The 16233-nt window shown below is 43.9% G+C and overlaps 1 protein-coding gene across 1 annotated transcript in view; it reads right to left on the reverse strand.

Annotated features, from left to right (window-relative positions):
• LOC138267784 (fatty acyl-CoA hydrolase precursor, medium chain-like) overlaps nt 1–16233 on the reverse strand; it is a 548521-nt gene that overhangs the window by 69392 nt on the left and 462896 nt on the right. The window contains exon 10 of the mRNA XM_069216985.1: nt 2391–2538. Within this exon, the coding sequence (XP_069073086.1) occupies nt 2391–2538 (148 nt within the window). The remainder of the gene's footprint in view (nt 1–2390; nt 2539–16233) is intronic.

Below are 16233 nucleotides of genomic sequence, written 5' to 3' on the forward strand. Positions count from 1 at the left end.
TGCTATGTTCTAATGTTCATGATTTTTGCGTTGATGAAATCTTATTTGAGTTGCCATATTATATACGTGTTGATGTGGTTTATGATTTTGAGACTAATAAACTTGCTAGTAGATTGTAATCAATAGGGAATAAATATCAAAATCTTCACAAATTCTGTGTGGTTATTCATGACTGAAAAGTCATGGTGTGTCTCGAATCTCATAAATGTCATTAAATTGTTTGTTGTGGTGAATATTAATAGCGTTATTGATCTAGTAGTGGTCATGTTGATCAATTGCCTCGTCCTAAGGTGTTTTCAATCAGGGTCAAAAGATTCATCGGCCTAAAACAAGTCCCAGTCTAAGTAAATTATTTAGTAAGGGACGCGTTACCACCATCATCACCAATTTTCACTTGTTACTCTCTACTGAAGAAAGATAACAATCCTGAAACATGTGTCTACAGATACACAGCACTGGCTGCATCAACAATGATGAAAACTAAAGACTTTCAAGTGAAGCGAGTGTTATCATGTACTGCATTTACCACTATATATATAGACTAATTATGTGCTGCTATGCCAGGCAGTGTGTTCCATCCTCATTTTGTCATTGTTTACACCAGTTCTGACAAACTTGGAATGAGGTCATTTGTGCCTATTTGTCACTACCTTGTGTGACCTTTCTAAATAGACCGGCTGATACCAAGGACAACACATGATCTGTTATAGCTAGGATGTTCTGTTCTGAGTTTTTGCTTTTTGCGAAATTCAGTACTGTTTTTCAATGCTTTCCAAACCTTTTGAGATCAGTGTGTATCAATGTTTATTCAGCTGCCTATTCCCCAAAGTACACAGCGTCTGTGGTTTCCATGGTTAACAAAAACATCTTGTTTTTATGTAGTGATAGTTTTAAACCACATTTTAATTTAAAGGAGTCATGGAAGGTATGTGGTGTCTTCCTACTGGCAGTGAGTCCAATGGACTTATGTTAGGCTGTCTCAAGCATAGAAAATCTATGGATTGCACGCTCACTCACATTCACATCTCATTACCCTCTCTCATATCTCATTATATCTCACAGTCACTCTGTCAGGACTCTGGTTTACATGAGTGTTAATGGATTCAAAAAGTAGAAGTGCTATTTTCAAATGTTTTGCTAAATTCCTTGACATAGTTGGAGGTCATTCACCCACTCTTTATTAAATGTTATGACAATGTGGGGTGGCCAACCCTGCCAACTGCAAAGCACTTTGTGAAACCTTTAAAATGTTGAATTACACTAGATTACTTTGTAGACCTGCACTCTAAGTCACCTGGAACTCAATGCTTTAAGCATGCTCACCACAGCATTTTTATGCTCTCTGCCTGATTAAATGAAGGTGGTGTTAGTGTTTTGTGGACATTCATTTCTGCCAATTGCCCTCATGACAACTGTCCCACTTTAAGTCAGCCCTGACCTTTTAACAGATTGTGTATTCGGTTACTTGCAGTTTTGCAGTTTACATTGTAATGATGGGCTAAAAAAACCAGCATTAAAGTGCAGTTGTGTTAAAAGCCAGGATTAGCTGAATGTATCACACATAACAATGGGACACTTTGCAGATATGAATTTTGCCATTCCATGTTTTCAACACTATCCCAAGTCCATAATGACAGCACTCTTTTCATAGGTACCTGGCACTACATCTTACATTGAATGTTTATAGCCTGGGGGGCTTGATAAGTGACCTGCTATCAATACTGACCTGTTAAAAAATGGGGTTGATGTATCAAAGGTTATTCAATCCGTGTCTGTGGGTAAATGTGATAGTATTTATTGTCCAAATTCTTATGAGCCATCCATTTCACAAATCAGTGAAGGAAATAAACACTGCGAAAATATCAAATATGATTTTTCTATTCCAAGATTCTGTACAGTGTATAAAATATGCAGATCAGACATAAAACATGCTTCTAAACCATGCTCCTTTAACACAAGCACACACAACCAGAGGGCACAAACACAAGAAGAAACATTTTGTTAGTGACATCCCTAAAAACCAAACCTCAAGCAGAATAGTCTGAGACCAGACTTTCTTCTGCTACCTTGTATATCTTTCTTACAATGTGCTAGCCTCTTTGTCGACAAGTTAAATTATTTCTTCTCTCTTGCTTTAATTTATTTGATTTTTTTTTGGGGGGGGGTTGGGCAGGTGTTTATCAGTGATAATATGTTTATACTGATGAGGGCTGTTTACCTTTTGGCAGAGATGTATCAGTTGTTATAAGTTTAAATGTAAAACGGGTTAACCTAGTTATAACTACAGAAACATACATTATCAGATAATGCACTTGACACATAATTGTTTAATTATTAGAACTTGAAACTGATATAACTTTAGAATTGTGAATTCTTGTCTGGAGACTTACCTCTGTGATAATTGGCTGTTTGTATAGCTGGAAAAACAAAAAAATAATCAGAGAGCATCTCAAAGTAAGTGTCTCTGAGAATGTAGGGATCCTCAATGTCACTAAGATATTCTTCATACAACAAAGGCATAAACCCTGATATTGAACTCTGCAAAGACACAAAAAGTAGCACCTTATTGTTATGACAGATGAATATGAATTTAAATACTTTCACACACAACATAATACTTTACATTTTGTGAATGTTGTTGCACTTGGAATTCAAATTTGTTAAATAATTATGGGTGCTGAAGTTATTGGTTATCAATTTGTCTATTAGCACAATCAGTATTACAACTTAACTTAACAAAGAAAAATTGTAATAGTGAATGCACAGGGTATACCTCAAAAATGCAATTTCTTATTTACAAGGAAGTGAATAGAGTTGCTGTAGACCTAATAAAACAGATGTGAAGTTTTCTTTTATAAACATGCGGACAGTGACCCGCAGGCTGGTTTTGTTGTTTTCTGAGTGTAAACAGTTTTAAGCCAGTTAGGCTCACAATTTAAAAATACCAACCAATAGAAATTCACCTGTTATAGAGTCATTTCAAGCAACTATAGCTCTGTCCCACCATAACGTTAACTCACACCTCCGTTATGCACAGTTGTTTTGGCAAAAATTTAACTGCAAGCATTATATTATTATTATCAATGATATTATCAAAGATGTCATGAGTGCCTTAATTTGTGGGGTAATTAGCAGTGCATGACAGGGGCGCAAGTTATAGTTACCTTAGGGCATGAGTTATAATTACTTGAGATAACTAACTATAGCAGGTGAATTTCTATGGTTTGGTACGTTTAACACGTGAGCCTAACTATACCATCCCTGTAACCTTTCTTTGACAAATTGAATTTATATGTTTTTTTTAAATTCTATTTCCTAACTATTACATCCCTGTAACCTTTGTTTTTTTCAGTGAATTTCTATGGCTTTTTAATGTATAGTAATTTTCATTAGTATATGTTACTCCAACCATGGATGTGAACAGTGGAGTTGGCGCAGGGCCTGGTCATCGGCCAGTCTCTGTGGCCAATCCCCCTGAACCACCCAACTCAGAGAGAAAGTGAGCAACTGAGAGAGAGAGAAAGCGATGTAGGCTTTGATGAATGCTTCATTTAGAATGAGATATTTCCAGACAAATTGAAAATATATATTTTTTTGACAGTTAAAAGAGTGAGATCACCTTTCAGTATGTAACTTAAATAGTTATAGTTGAAAAGAAACTAAAGCAGGAAATGACCACAGACTTACCTAGACTAGAGCCCTTAACCTTTAGTGTGCTTGTCTCAGACCTTAACCACTAAGCCAGAGGTGATGCCTTACTGTGACATGTCCAAACTTAGCTATAACATTCAACCCACAGATTTTGAGGGGAAAGCACTTCAATGATCCATCACTAGGAATATTTAACAGTGAAAACACTAGAAAATAAACAGACACACTTTCAAGAGATACTAGGGTTTGAACCTTCAGCCTACTGAGTGACAGCACAAGAGCCTGTCCGTTAGGCGGGAAGTGACTCTGTTCTGTTCTGCATCCAAAGTTAACTATAACATTTGTACCAAACATCTTGCTAGTCTGAGTCTGTAAAGTCATTGCATGGAGAGGCCATTGAAATGACAATCTCCCTCTCTTTCTTCCCATTATGGGAAGGAAGAGAGAGAGAGAGTGACAGGACTGTTGGGGGAGCCTTAGTTCTAGCTGGCTCCCCGCTTCCTGTGGGAACCGGCATTGCTCCCACAAGCAAGGAGCTGATTTAAAAAGCATCTCCCTGCTTGCAGGAGCCATGTTTTCATCTGTTTTCCTGCACGCATATTTGTGTGCAGGGAAACAAATGAAAACCTCACTTTCTGCAAGTGAGAGCTATTTGACAGCTCTCACTTGCTAAAAGTGAAGTATTTGCTCAGACTTGGAAGGAGCTGCCAAAGCTCCTGCCAAGTCACAGCAAGCAGCTATGCCCCCGGGTGTAGGCACCTTAGGACATAGCAGGATCTGGCGCTGAGGTGTGGTGGCCATCTATGGCTCCCAGCCCCCCTGCATTCTTTTACTTTGAAGAACTGTGGATGTGGCCATGCCTGGGGGCACAAGAGGGCTGGGCAGCCTCCCAAATTCATTTCCCTTGAAGCCCAGGAGGCTGCAGGGGAGCCAGGCAGTCACCCCCATTCAAAATTTAAATGCCCCTGGGAACGGGCTCACCCGGGGGCTTCAATGAAAAAAACGCAGTAGCCTGCATTTTTTTCCCCTACATTTTCAGTGGACCTGGTGCTTTTTGCATGGGGGGAATCTCTCTGGGACCCCAGCACCAGAGCTAAGGGGTCAGGGTGAACCTACCCTGGCCTCTTTTCTTTTTTTAATCTTTTATCATTTTTTTCTGGGACTCGGCTGGACCAGAGCCCCAACATGGCTGCCAACACTTCCTTGTTGAAGTGTTGCCAGCCATTCAGATCTCAGCATGAGATCGGGAGGGATCGAGGAGCCATTGCAACCATATATATGCAATTTTGTTTTTTCTTTAATTTCTCAAAAAATACTAAACACATTTACACCAAATAACAAAAATGTCACTTTCTGGAGCAAGAGCAACCTTTCTGCCCAATTTAGTGTAATTCTGTCCAGTGGTTCGGGTGCTATTCCTGTAAAAGTCCCTACGGAACAATGCATTGGGAAAAAACGTGCAGACATGCTATAGGTGAATATGAATATGCTTCAAAACCAGTGTAGATTCCCATCATGTTCTTGCAGATTTTCCTAATCACCTAAATAGCCTTGACTAATGTAATACATATCATGTTACACCAACACATTTTAGAGAAATTCCTTTAACATTTCAGTTTAAGGCATTTCAGGATTTTAGTCCATGGGTGCTGATGTGCTGTTTGTTCTCCTTTCAAGAACACTGTGACAGGGATGTTTACACCTCTATTTTTATTGTATGCTTTCCTGAAACCTCTTTTATCTCTTTCGATTAGTGTGAAGTTAAAACATATGCAGAAGTGTTAGCATTGTGTCTGCCTTCTATGTCATGTTAATAGGGCTGCTTACAGTGGAGGCTAAAAAATCAAAATGTGAATTAGGATGATGCACTTATCGCCATACTTATTGTCTTATTGGAACGTTAGTGTCACCAACCCTATAAGCATGAGAAAAATATCCGGAATTAGGTGCTATAACAGCCCCTGTATTCTGCCACAGTTTGGAGAGGCTTCACAACAAAACTATCTCACCAGAGGTCATGCCGGTTTGCTGTAAACCAGCCTCAGCTCAATGCTGCTCTGGGGATCTCAGACCAGAGCACAGAAGTGGCATTCAGCCCAGCAGTACTGATCTTTCCCGGACAAGGGCTATGATAGTGATTAGCTAAACCAGTATTTCTCACTTACACAGGGGCACCTTCCTGCACAAAAACAATCCTGAGACACGTTTTCCTCTTTGTAGAAAGCAGGACACAGGGAAGAGGAACAAATGAGTAGAAATATTTTGCCGCTTCCCCAGGTTTATGTGATTTAGTTAATTTGGGCCAGCATCAAAATCCATGGTTGCTCAGTGGGAAAACACTGCAACACCCATGGAATGCCTCTCTGAGGTCTAATAATTTTTGCTTGTAAGTGCCTGTATAAAGCACATTACAGTAATCAAGCCTTGATCCTGTAATGACTGGCACTGCTGTTATTCTGCTATCCTTAGAAAGAATTGGGGAACAGGTCTCAGGTTGTGCAGGTAAAAGGGACACTAGGAAAAAATGGAAGAGGCTTGGAATTCAATTTTTAGTTCAAAGCATATTTTGACACAATTTTTTTTTACCTGTGGCTTAGGATGAGCTAAAGGGCTGAGGGAAGATGTGAATCTATGCAGAGGCCAAGCACTGGTTCCTTACCTACCACCAAGATCTCCAAGTCTCCACATTAATTGTGAGACAATTATTGTCCACCCATTTAAAAAAAAATATTGCATAGTAAGTAAGTAATCTTTATTAAGGTGCATAGTTAATCAAAGCCATTACATCATCCATAATAAGATAAGTCTCACAATACAAGTTTCATATGAAAGCCGTAAAACCGCATAAATGTTTACAATACAGTGCCTAATGCTAGGTAGAATCCATAAAACCACATATAAAATTTACATTGCAAATCTATTAATAAATACAAATATAAGACAATCATGTTTTCCTATAATCATAAAACCTGTCTTCTAAAATCAATTTGTATAGGGTACACCCAAGCTCAACCAATAACTTAATACTTACAACCATGGACAGTAAAGGACAACTATAAATCCACTAAACCTTATTGACTATATCCCTGAAGTTTGGTAAAATAGAGTTAAGGGCTGAAAGAACTCATACTCATATTGCACCCTCAACTGGGCTTGCCTTACTTTAAACATCCAATTTTTCAGAAACCTGACATAAAATGTTTATTAATCTAGCATTAAATATAGTGTCAGAAGATTTAAAACTAGCAATCACAGCTTGCCTACACGTACGTATAATTTTCTGGGTGAAGGCATCCTTAAGATATCTTCTATGATCTTGACTTTAACTTTTGCATATACAAATCAAACATATAAGGTTTCCAACTCCTCACCCATATAGAATACAAGGGGAATTTAAACCAGAGCATTTCCAGGGTGCAGTATCAGAACCTCCTGGTAGAAGACCAAATCAATATTTAATAAATATATATTTTTCTTTCTTTGACCAGCCCAAGTCCAGATACCACTGGTATCTTGGGGTTTTATGTTCATGTATTATTACCCTGGAATGGGATGTACCTACAGAAAAAGTCTTATCCACAGCCAATGACTTTTTCTTCATAATACGATTAATACTTTTCTTTAAAAGCGTCAAGTGGCAAATTCTCATCCCACATTGAACGGGCCTTCAGATTGTCTAGGGCTTGGTCTAGATATAACCGAGATGGGGCCCTTGAGTGCAAACTCATCTCTTTCCAGAGTGCTTGACGTAACCCATTTCCCTTTACTTGTTGTACATGTTTCGAGATTTTAATATAGGCACCCTGCCTTGAAATTGTTTGATTCATATATCCAAACTCCAGGCTGATTTGAGCTTGAGATACTTTCACTGGGAGATGAAAAAGGGCTCTAACAACTTTACCAGCGATCCCATTCAGGGTAACTGCATCCCTACCCCGCAAAGCTTCGCTTTTATAAGTGACACTTGGAATTAATTTGGCAGTTATCACTTGTAGCAGGGGTCCCTAGCTACGACCATCTAGAGAACTTTGCAGAGTACGGAAAGCAAGCAAGAGCGCGTTCCCTTTTCGTGTTAAATCTGTTTTCTGGGAATAAAATTTTACTTGTTCAAGTTTTTGGCCTTGGAGGTACCACTTATATGTTTTGTGTATTCTTCTGCTTATGTCCATAATTTTTGTTTTCTTCTCATTTATTACCTTTCCATTTTGTTCGGCACATTCTGCCAGTATCACTATCAAACACTGTAATCCAACTTTGGTATGACTTAGAAGGAATACATCATCCGCATGGAGCAAGTTCAAAATACATATGAATTGAATAGGGTTTTTAACATTCTATTATCTGTTTCCAAGGGATCCAGATAGCCAACCTGCTGGGGGATTTTGAGCTCAATTCCCCATTTTTGAAAAGTGCTTTTCTCAATAAAAGACCCTGTTGACAAAATTAGATGAAGCCCAAGTCACAAAGGTGGATTCTCAGATGGAGCGATTAACTACCTCTGCCCCAGTCAGAAATTCTATAGAATCAATGTCTACAGATTGGATATTCTCCAGCGAAGGTATTGCTCGCAAATGTTTAAATATATTCCGGCAATTTCATATATCTTGTGGGCCCCTAGTCTGATATCGTGGAGTGAGAATTTTCTTATTTCCACCCCGGGAAAACCCTGCTGGTAACCCTCTATTATGGTATCCTGACTACCTATACAAAATTGGCTGTGCTGGACTTTCTTAGAGTTACGTGGGGTCCATTCCCTACCAGTCGATGGCTGATAATTTTGATCGAGGCCTATGTCTGAGCTAACTGTCATAACATGCTCTTTGGAGGGCCCAGGATACCCATCCCCTGCCTGGGACTCTGTCAATACCGGGGACTTTAGTCTAAAGACTAAACCATTTCCCTGGATTACAGTAACCTCTGTTATAAGAGCTGCATTTTCAGAAACATTTTCAGCTACTATCAGTCTAAGATTCTTCCTTTGTCTGTCATGAGTTCAAAATTGGCCCCTTTTGTTTTTGACCTTTCCATCCAATATCTTGGCCTACTTGAGCCTTCATTTTCCCATGACCTGTGCTTTCCATATTTGGTGTTGCCACTATCTCTCCTGAGCATGGAATTGACTCCATAGGGCCTAAGGTAACATACCCCTCTTTCTGAGTGTTAAATAAAGGGATCAACTTAGTAGTTGATGGACTGCTCTTATTATTTCTATCATTCTTTAATCTACTTCCTTTCTTGTTCTTGGTACTCGCAGGGATTGGAATATTTATCATGACTTCGCAAGTGGCACCTAGGACACCCTTCAACTTTTTCCTGGCTTTTCTTTGTTTTTTCCTTTGCCTTTTAGTTGCTCGTAATTTGAATGATTGTTGCATTTGGCTTTTGAGGACAAGGAAAAAAGGTGAAGACAGAGATGGTGGAGTCTAATTATATAATCCTTCACGAATGTCAACTATCATGTTTGCTGCTACCTCTATGATACCTTCATTTTCAGTACGTTGATTAACCTCCTTTACACCTTTCACTGTTGTACCTACTCCCTCCCTATTGCCATTTGCCCAACCCATCTGATCTCCTGCATTTAAATGAGCATCTGCTCTTGGACGACAATTAGGAGATGTCACTAATTCATCATCATTTCATTTCAAGGTAGTAAAATTTGCTTTAAAATCATCCATCAATGCATTTATTACCTCTGGAAGAGTGACTAGCTTACTCAATATAGGACCACAGGTGCAATCATGCTCTATTGTTTCTGTATAGTTCTGTGCTCATTTGATCAAATCATTTAAATCTGCAAGTTTACCAATCCCGGAAAAAGACTAAGCCATCATATTTAGTAGATCCACCTGCACGTCCATTTTTGTAGACTGTTAAGACAAGGCGTCAAGAGTTCATTGGGAAGTTTAAAAAAAGATGCCCCACACTTTACCTTGCTCTAAGGACCCAAAAGGACTCTGTGGAGACCGAAGACACTCACTACGCCCTACATGGTTGGGACAATCGGATAGTTGGCCTTGAGTTGAAACTTTGTGACCTTGTGATGATGAATTTGTATGAATATTTAATACGCTTACCTGCGCTACATGTGACATACCCTCAGACTCAGATAAGGTAGCAACCTTAAACTCATTGGATAAACATTTGCCTAAGCAGTAATGGGGGACTGTCTCGCAATTATTACCTGGACACTCGCTGCCCGCACTGGGGATTGAGATCACACTCTCAAGGGAATGAGGGGTAATTAACAATTGCTTGTAACAACATCGTTGATGACCTCCCATACACTCTTTGTTTATTGTCGTTTTTAAGTTTTCCGTAGCCTGCTTGATGATGACATTCTCCTCTAGGGGAATCAAGTCTCTTCTCTCCAAGAAGTCTAAGTGTATTAAGTGCTGTTGACGGAGAAGGTGATCATAAAGTGAGTAACTCCAAATCACTAATTGAACCCCAGCATTTCCTTTTTCCACTGTTGTTTTGATGGAATTTCCTGGGGAGTTTTTCTCCTCCTCCCCATCTACTTCCAATTCAGTTTGACCCCCATATTGATATTTCAAGTTTCTCCCACTTGTATCACTTATATTTGAAGAAATTGGAATTTGAGGCACCCCCTGGGCATTGGAAATTAAGTAGATGGTAGATTTACCCTGAGCGCTTGTTGACTCACCTTATACCACATCTGATCCAATTTTATCCCCCTTTTCACACGCAAAAGCTACTTTCACTTTTATTGGGGATAAGGGATGAGGAAGGGCTGTTTTATCCTTGGTGGTAGAAAATAATTGCCTCCACTGTGTCCAACAAGAAGTCAAATTTATGAGGAGTCTTCACTGGCTTTCCAAACATACGTGCAATAGGGGAAATCATGGTCAGACACTCTTCCTCAAAATTTTGGAATTGCTTCGACTTCACTGATTGCACGGATGGAGATTTATGTTTCCTCTTATTTCTTTTTGCTAGTGGGAGAGATGACCTCTCTTTCCCTGAAGAATGTTAATTCCTTGGAGACTGTAATTACAGCCTGTAATGGCTTTGCAGTTTCACAAGCATGGGGAGATTCTTGGTTGCTGAGGTACACTGAGATGCAGTGCCACACCTCAACAGTCGAGGGGTACGAGCACGCAGGAGCCCGTAAGTGGAGGGAGAGAGGGGGGTAAAATGGAGGAGAAGTTTATTGTGAATTTACCACCACTAGTGACCTTCCGGTCGCAAGCTGCACGCTTTGGCAAGAGCCGCTTCCGCAACCTCAGGCACACAACCCATAGCCCGTCCACACTTGGCACAGTCTGAAAACCCCTTTGGGCCCTTTAAGCCCTATAAGCCCTTTAAGTCCACGATCACAGCCAGATGCAGGCTCAAGCAGGCTCAGGCAGTCAACTGGTACTCTGCCGACTATCGTCCCACTCAGCACCCTTCCTCTTCCTTAAGGCCTCCTCCTCAAGACCACTGTTTACCTCGGCACCTCCACTTGCTTGAGCCAAAAAGGCCCTAAAGTCCCTCGCTGCTACACTGTCCTCCTATGAGCCAATGAATAGCCGGTAGGTCAGTAGGCTGGTAAGCTGGAAAGCCGATGAGGACAGGAGGGTGAGTTCTCCGAAATTCTTCCAAGATTCCCACAACTGCTCCACTTCCACGCTTCCCTCCGCATCTGCCTTCGCAGCACGCTATCATTAACCTTCCCAAAGCGGCTGCAGAAGAGCGAAGAGTCACTATGGTGCCACGCCTAACCTACGCCTGACCACTCTGACGTTAGACCAGGTAAAGCTGGGCAAAACAGTCTGGTCAAGGCAGGCGGCCCCGGTCAGTTGGGGGCAGCCTCTGTTGCCTAGCTAGTTTCTTGGCCCCTGCTGATGCGGCCGATACCATTGGGGCCACTGATGGAGTCAGGCAAAGTCAGGATAGGGCAGGCGGGGGCAACCTGGGTAACCTGGTTAGAGTTTGTCCTTCCGTTGCGGCCGAGAACTAAGAGCTGCCGAGAATTGGCGGTGCCCCCTCCACTGCCAATGCAGGATATTGTGCCAAAAGCATAGAAAATGCCCTGCTGCAGACCGTGCTCCCGCGATCGAGCATCTCGACTGCAGTTTAGTTGCTTGCGGCTCAGTAGCTCCGTTGCTCGGCAATCTGCTCAAATACTGGAATAGCCTTGCACTCCCCAAAATTGCATAGAAACTCAGTAAGTTTAAAGTTGTAAGTTGTACAAATTAAATAAAAAAGGGGAAAGAAAGGGACTGTATTTAAAGAAGCAGAGTGAAATATAATTTTTTTTTGTAGCATCAATAGTTTTGGAACTAATTTTTAAGAAGATAAGCCAAGGGGGCGTGGACTGGCCACGCAAAGAGATGGCCGCCTATCCCTAGTGCTCTGCAGGATGGCTGGGCCGGGCCGCGGACGGGCGAGCTGCGGGGGTGTGAACATCCCCCCTGGGACACATAGCTGATCGGTGGTGCCGCGTGGGGGGAGCCGCCCCACAAGAGTGTCCCAGAGCAGGAGCTCCAAACGAATCAGCATCGTGGCGAGGCGGCCCGAGAGGGGCCTCTGCGCCACGACCTCCAGTTGCATCGGGGCCCGCCACCGCCGAGGAAGGCCGCGGGACTCAGGGACGAAAGGAGTGCCCCTAAACCTATCTTTGTCCTGGGCCCATTGCCGATCCCGCCCCTCGCCAGGGCACCATTCGGCCCTCTGCCTTGCAGCTGGTGCGCTGCGTGAGGGGGGGGAGAGCTCCATGAGGCTGGAGCCCCGGAGCCATTTTATCCTGGATGGAACTCAGCAAGACGAGGGGGAGCCTCGTGAGCAGTTGGGGACCCTGGAAAAAAGAAAAATAAACACAGAGGGAAAGAAAAGAAGGAAGAACAACAAAAAAAAAAAATGAAGGAACGAACCACCAACAAAAATTGAAAGAGAAGGGGGAGAAGAGACTTTGCCTTTCCCTCTCACTGGGGGCCTCCCTACTCCCCTCGTGCAAACCTGTCCGCACCCCACCTTCCCACGCACCTGGATGAGGGAGAGGGGGACAGTGAGCAAAAGACCCAGTGTATCAGAGGAACGCCAGGAGCAGCGACGGAGTAAGGTGGGACAGGTCGGACTACCTCTTACTTCTCATTCCTCACCGCTGGGCACACAGCCACATCTAATGGACATAGCCTGTCTGCCCCTCCACACTGTGTGCCCTGAGGTGAAGGAGCATCCTGGAGAAACTATCAGCACGAGCAAGCCAGCGCCTACCACTGTGATCTGACTGACATCCTCACTGGGATGGTAGCTGCATCTCGCCCCCGCCCCGTCACAATGGGCATGGTCTGTTGGACTCATCGTGCTTCAATGTGATGATAGTGCCAGCGTTACACCTATTGCGGAGACCTATGGAGAACGTCCCACACCACGACAAAAATAAGGGGATCCGGTACCCCTCCCTTTCCTATCAGAGTATCCTGGCTCCGGCAAGCAAAGCCTGCAGTTTGTGACCAGCAGCCCCCCTCTTTTGCCATTGCACCGGAAACCTCCCCTTCCTCCGGATTGCGACCTCTTCCACTACTGGAACACGGGTGATGCAGCTGCCTCCGAGGGGGCTGAATTACCCTTTAACTACCCGCCGACCAAACCACGGTGAGACCGGGAACCCTTTAGTTCTCCCCCTTACCCTCCAACCACCTACCCGCCCACACGGAGTGGGACCAACTACGGCCCCCTGGAGGGGGCCTCGGAAACTCCAGATCACCTCCCCCCTACGCTATTGCCGTCAAGCCCTACGACGAAGGCTGGAGATGCCAGGCAGACAGTCATCTCACAAGAACACGGGTAAGCCGGCGCGGCAGTTACTGTTCTCTGAGGCCCTGCTGCAGGCAAAGGGGGTCCCTCCACCGACGGCAACACAGACCTCTGCCGCGCACCAAGAGATTGCAGACCCGGCCCAGGAGCCCACAATGGACCGTATCCTTCAGGAAATCTCAGCGGTTGGCCGTAGACTGGAGGGGATGAATAGCGCAATGGTCTTAATGACGGCGGAAACTAAAACCATCCGTACAGAAATTATAAGGTTTCAGACATGCGTCCTGGGACGGGAACAACGAGTGTCAAAAGTGGAGGCCCATGCCTCTTCTTTCCAGGACAGAGATCAGGAACTCCTCTTCCTTCGTAGCAAGTTGACAGACTTGGAAGACAGGAGTCGAACAGACAATGTCCGTTTCGTAGGATTTCCTGAACACATGGAGGGTGAAGACCTGCACAGATTTCTGCGAGACATGCTGCCTAGACTGACTGGCATTACCTTTGAGCCACCCCTGGAGTTCCAAAGACCCCATAGACTGGGCGCCCGGAGAACCAACACGGACGCTCACCCCGACCGATCATAGCCTGTCTCCTTCGCCATACACAGGCCTGTCAACTAATACAGAGAGCACGCACTCAATGTCCCTTCCAACTAGATGGACACACAATTCGAATGTCATCAGATTTCTCCAAGGAAACCAGTGACCGGCGCAGGGCATTCCTGGCCCTCGGTCCGCGACTCTGCCAGCTGGAGGTGAAATACGGCCTGTTTGAGCCGGTGAGAATGTGGGTAACAAAAAACGGCGCATCCAAAGACTTCTACGATTTGGAAGACTTGCGCTCTTTCTTGGATGGTTTGTCTCTCATAGACTCTTCCACCTCGACTCCACACCGAGACGCAATGGCTACAGACCAGAACTTTTCATCTCAAGACCTTGACACAGGAGGGTCAAGGTCTGCCCATCAACCTCTTCTCCCCTGCCCCAGGGGACTGGACCTGGAGAGGCTCCTTCACAGCCATAAGACAGGGGACAGGTACTACACACAGTGGCTCTCCATACGCCAGTGGCAGACAGAGACAAATCCCGCTCCTCCTTAAAACTCGTAGCGGAGTCTACTTGAACCTGCCTTATCCTCTGGATGGTTGAAAATGAGAACATTGCGACCATGGCCCCTCCTTGGTCTGGAAACAGCAGACTCTCCACTGAACTGTCGACTGGCTGAGTACAGCTTTTTTTTTTCATTCCTACATAATGTACAATGTTTTTCCTTCTTTTTTTTTTATATTATACTTTCGCTATTTCTGATAGGCAAAGTCTTCTTTTACATCCATCAAGGGGGGGTCAAACTGCATGGACTTATGAAGATTGTTTATACTCCACTGGGTTTGATGTAATGTGGGATAACTCATACGCCTTACATTTTGTAGCCCTGTAATGGCTTTTATGACATATCTTTTAACATAGTGAAGAGTGCAGTGTGAGTTGATTATTTTCATTGTTATGTTTCTGATTTGTAGACCCTGTGCTTCTTCTCCCTTTAAGCTGAAGTTTAAGTTTAGATTTAGCCATTTCCATTCCGCCCTGTCACTCACTCCCCTCCCCTTGCCCCCCCCACCCTGGGTGGGCCTATCCCTCATCGGTGTGACGCTGCGTTGCCTTGCTCCCCCCCCCCTTATTGTTAGAGGATATCAAGCCAAAATATACCTTCTCATGATATGCCCCTACCAGGGGGGAACCCAACACCGGGATTATGGGAAGCTGGTCTCAAGGGATAGTGGAGGCCCCTCACTGCGTCCACGTCCCTGGACGTGGCCCGGCTGGACTTGCCCCGCGCTGGGACTAGTATAGTCGGGGTATAGACCCGCAGATTAAAGTTTAGGTTCCCTGGGACCTCAGTTAGCTCCATCCTCCTATTCCTCCCCCCTCCTTCCTTCTTCCTTAATTTTATCTCCCCTTACATTTTTTTATTTATCTCCCCTTCTATTTTTTTATTTTCTATTTACTATTTTTTATTCTCTCTTCTTTCCTCCTTTCCCTCCACACACTTATTCTACATTCTTATCTCCTATCTCCCGTCCGTTCCGCCTCCCCCCCGGTGTCTGTCTTTATTTTGCCTACCTCTCCTCCCATTCCCCCAACTCCACACCCCACCTCCCCATTCGCAAGCCACCTAGCCCTAAATTCAGCAGCATCCTGCACCTTCCCCACCCCTTTCCTTGCCCTCCTACTCCATCTCTTTATATCTCTCGCTCCGCCGCCTCTAATAGTTTTCCTCCATGGCTGGACGTGCGCATGCCCCGCCTGGCCTGTTACGGGTTATTTCCTGGAACGTCAACGGTCTTATCCACTTCATCAAACTGAAGAAAATACTCTCATACCTTGATACCAAACGAGTGGACATAGCCCTCCTTCAGGAAACCCACTTGACTAGACTCGAATCTGATAAACTACAGAGGGACTGGGTAGGGACCGTGCTATCCAGCTGTAGTACCCCCCGCCGGATGATCAGAACACAGTGCAGCGAAAATGTGGGACTACGATATTGCTGCGAAAAAGCCTACCCTTCACAGTTACCAAATCATGGGCCGATCCGGAAGGAAGATTTGTATTTGCCAAATTGAAGTTGAGAGGCGCCTCGTTATGTGTGGGAACTGTCTATACCCCAACAGGTCCCAAGAGACAATTTTTTCTCCGTATTAATTGTCTCCTTGCAGAAACTGGAGCTGCCCGGTACATTATTGGTGGCGAGTGGAACCTAACCCAAGATGCCGTATTAGACAGGACAGAGCCTTTAGACACCATCAATAATGGAGAC

Source organism: Pleurodeles waltl, chromosome 12 (assembly GCF_031143425.1).
Source record: "Pleurodeles waltl isolate 20211129_DDA chromosome 12, aPleWal1.hap1.20221129, whole genome shotgun sequence".
Lineage (NCBI taxonomy): Eukaryota > Metazoa > Chordata > Amphibia > Caudata > Salamandridae > Pleurodeles > Pleurodeles waltl.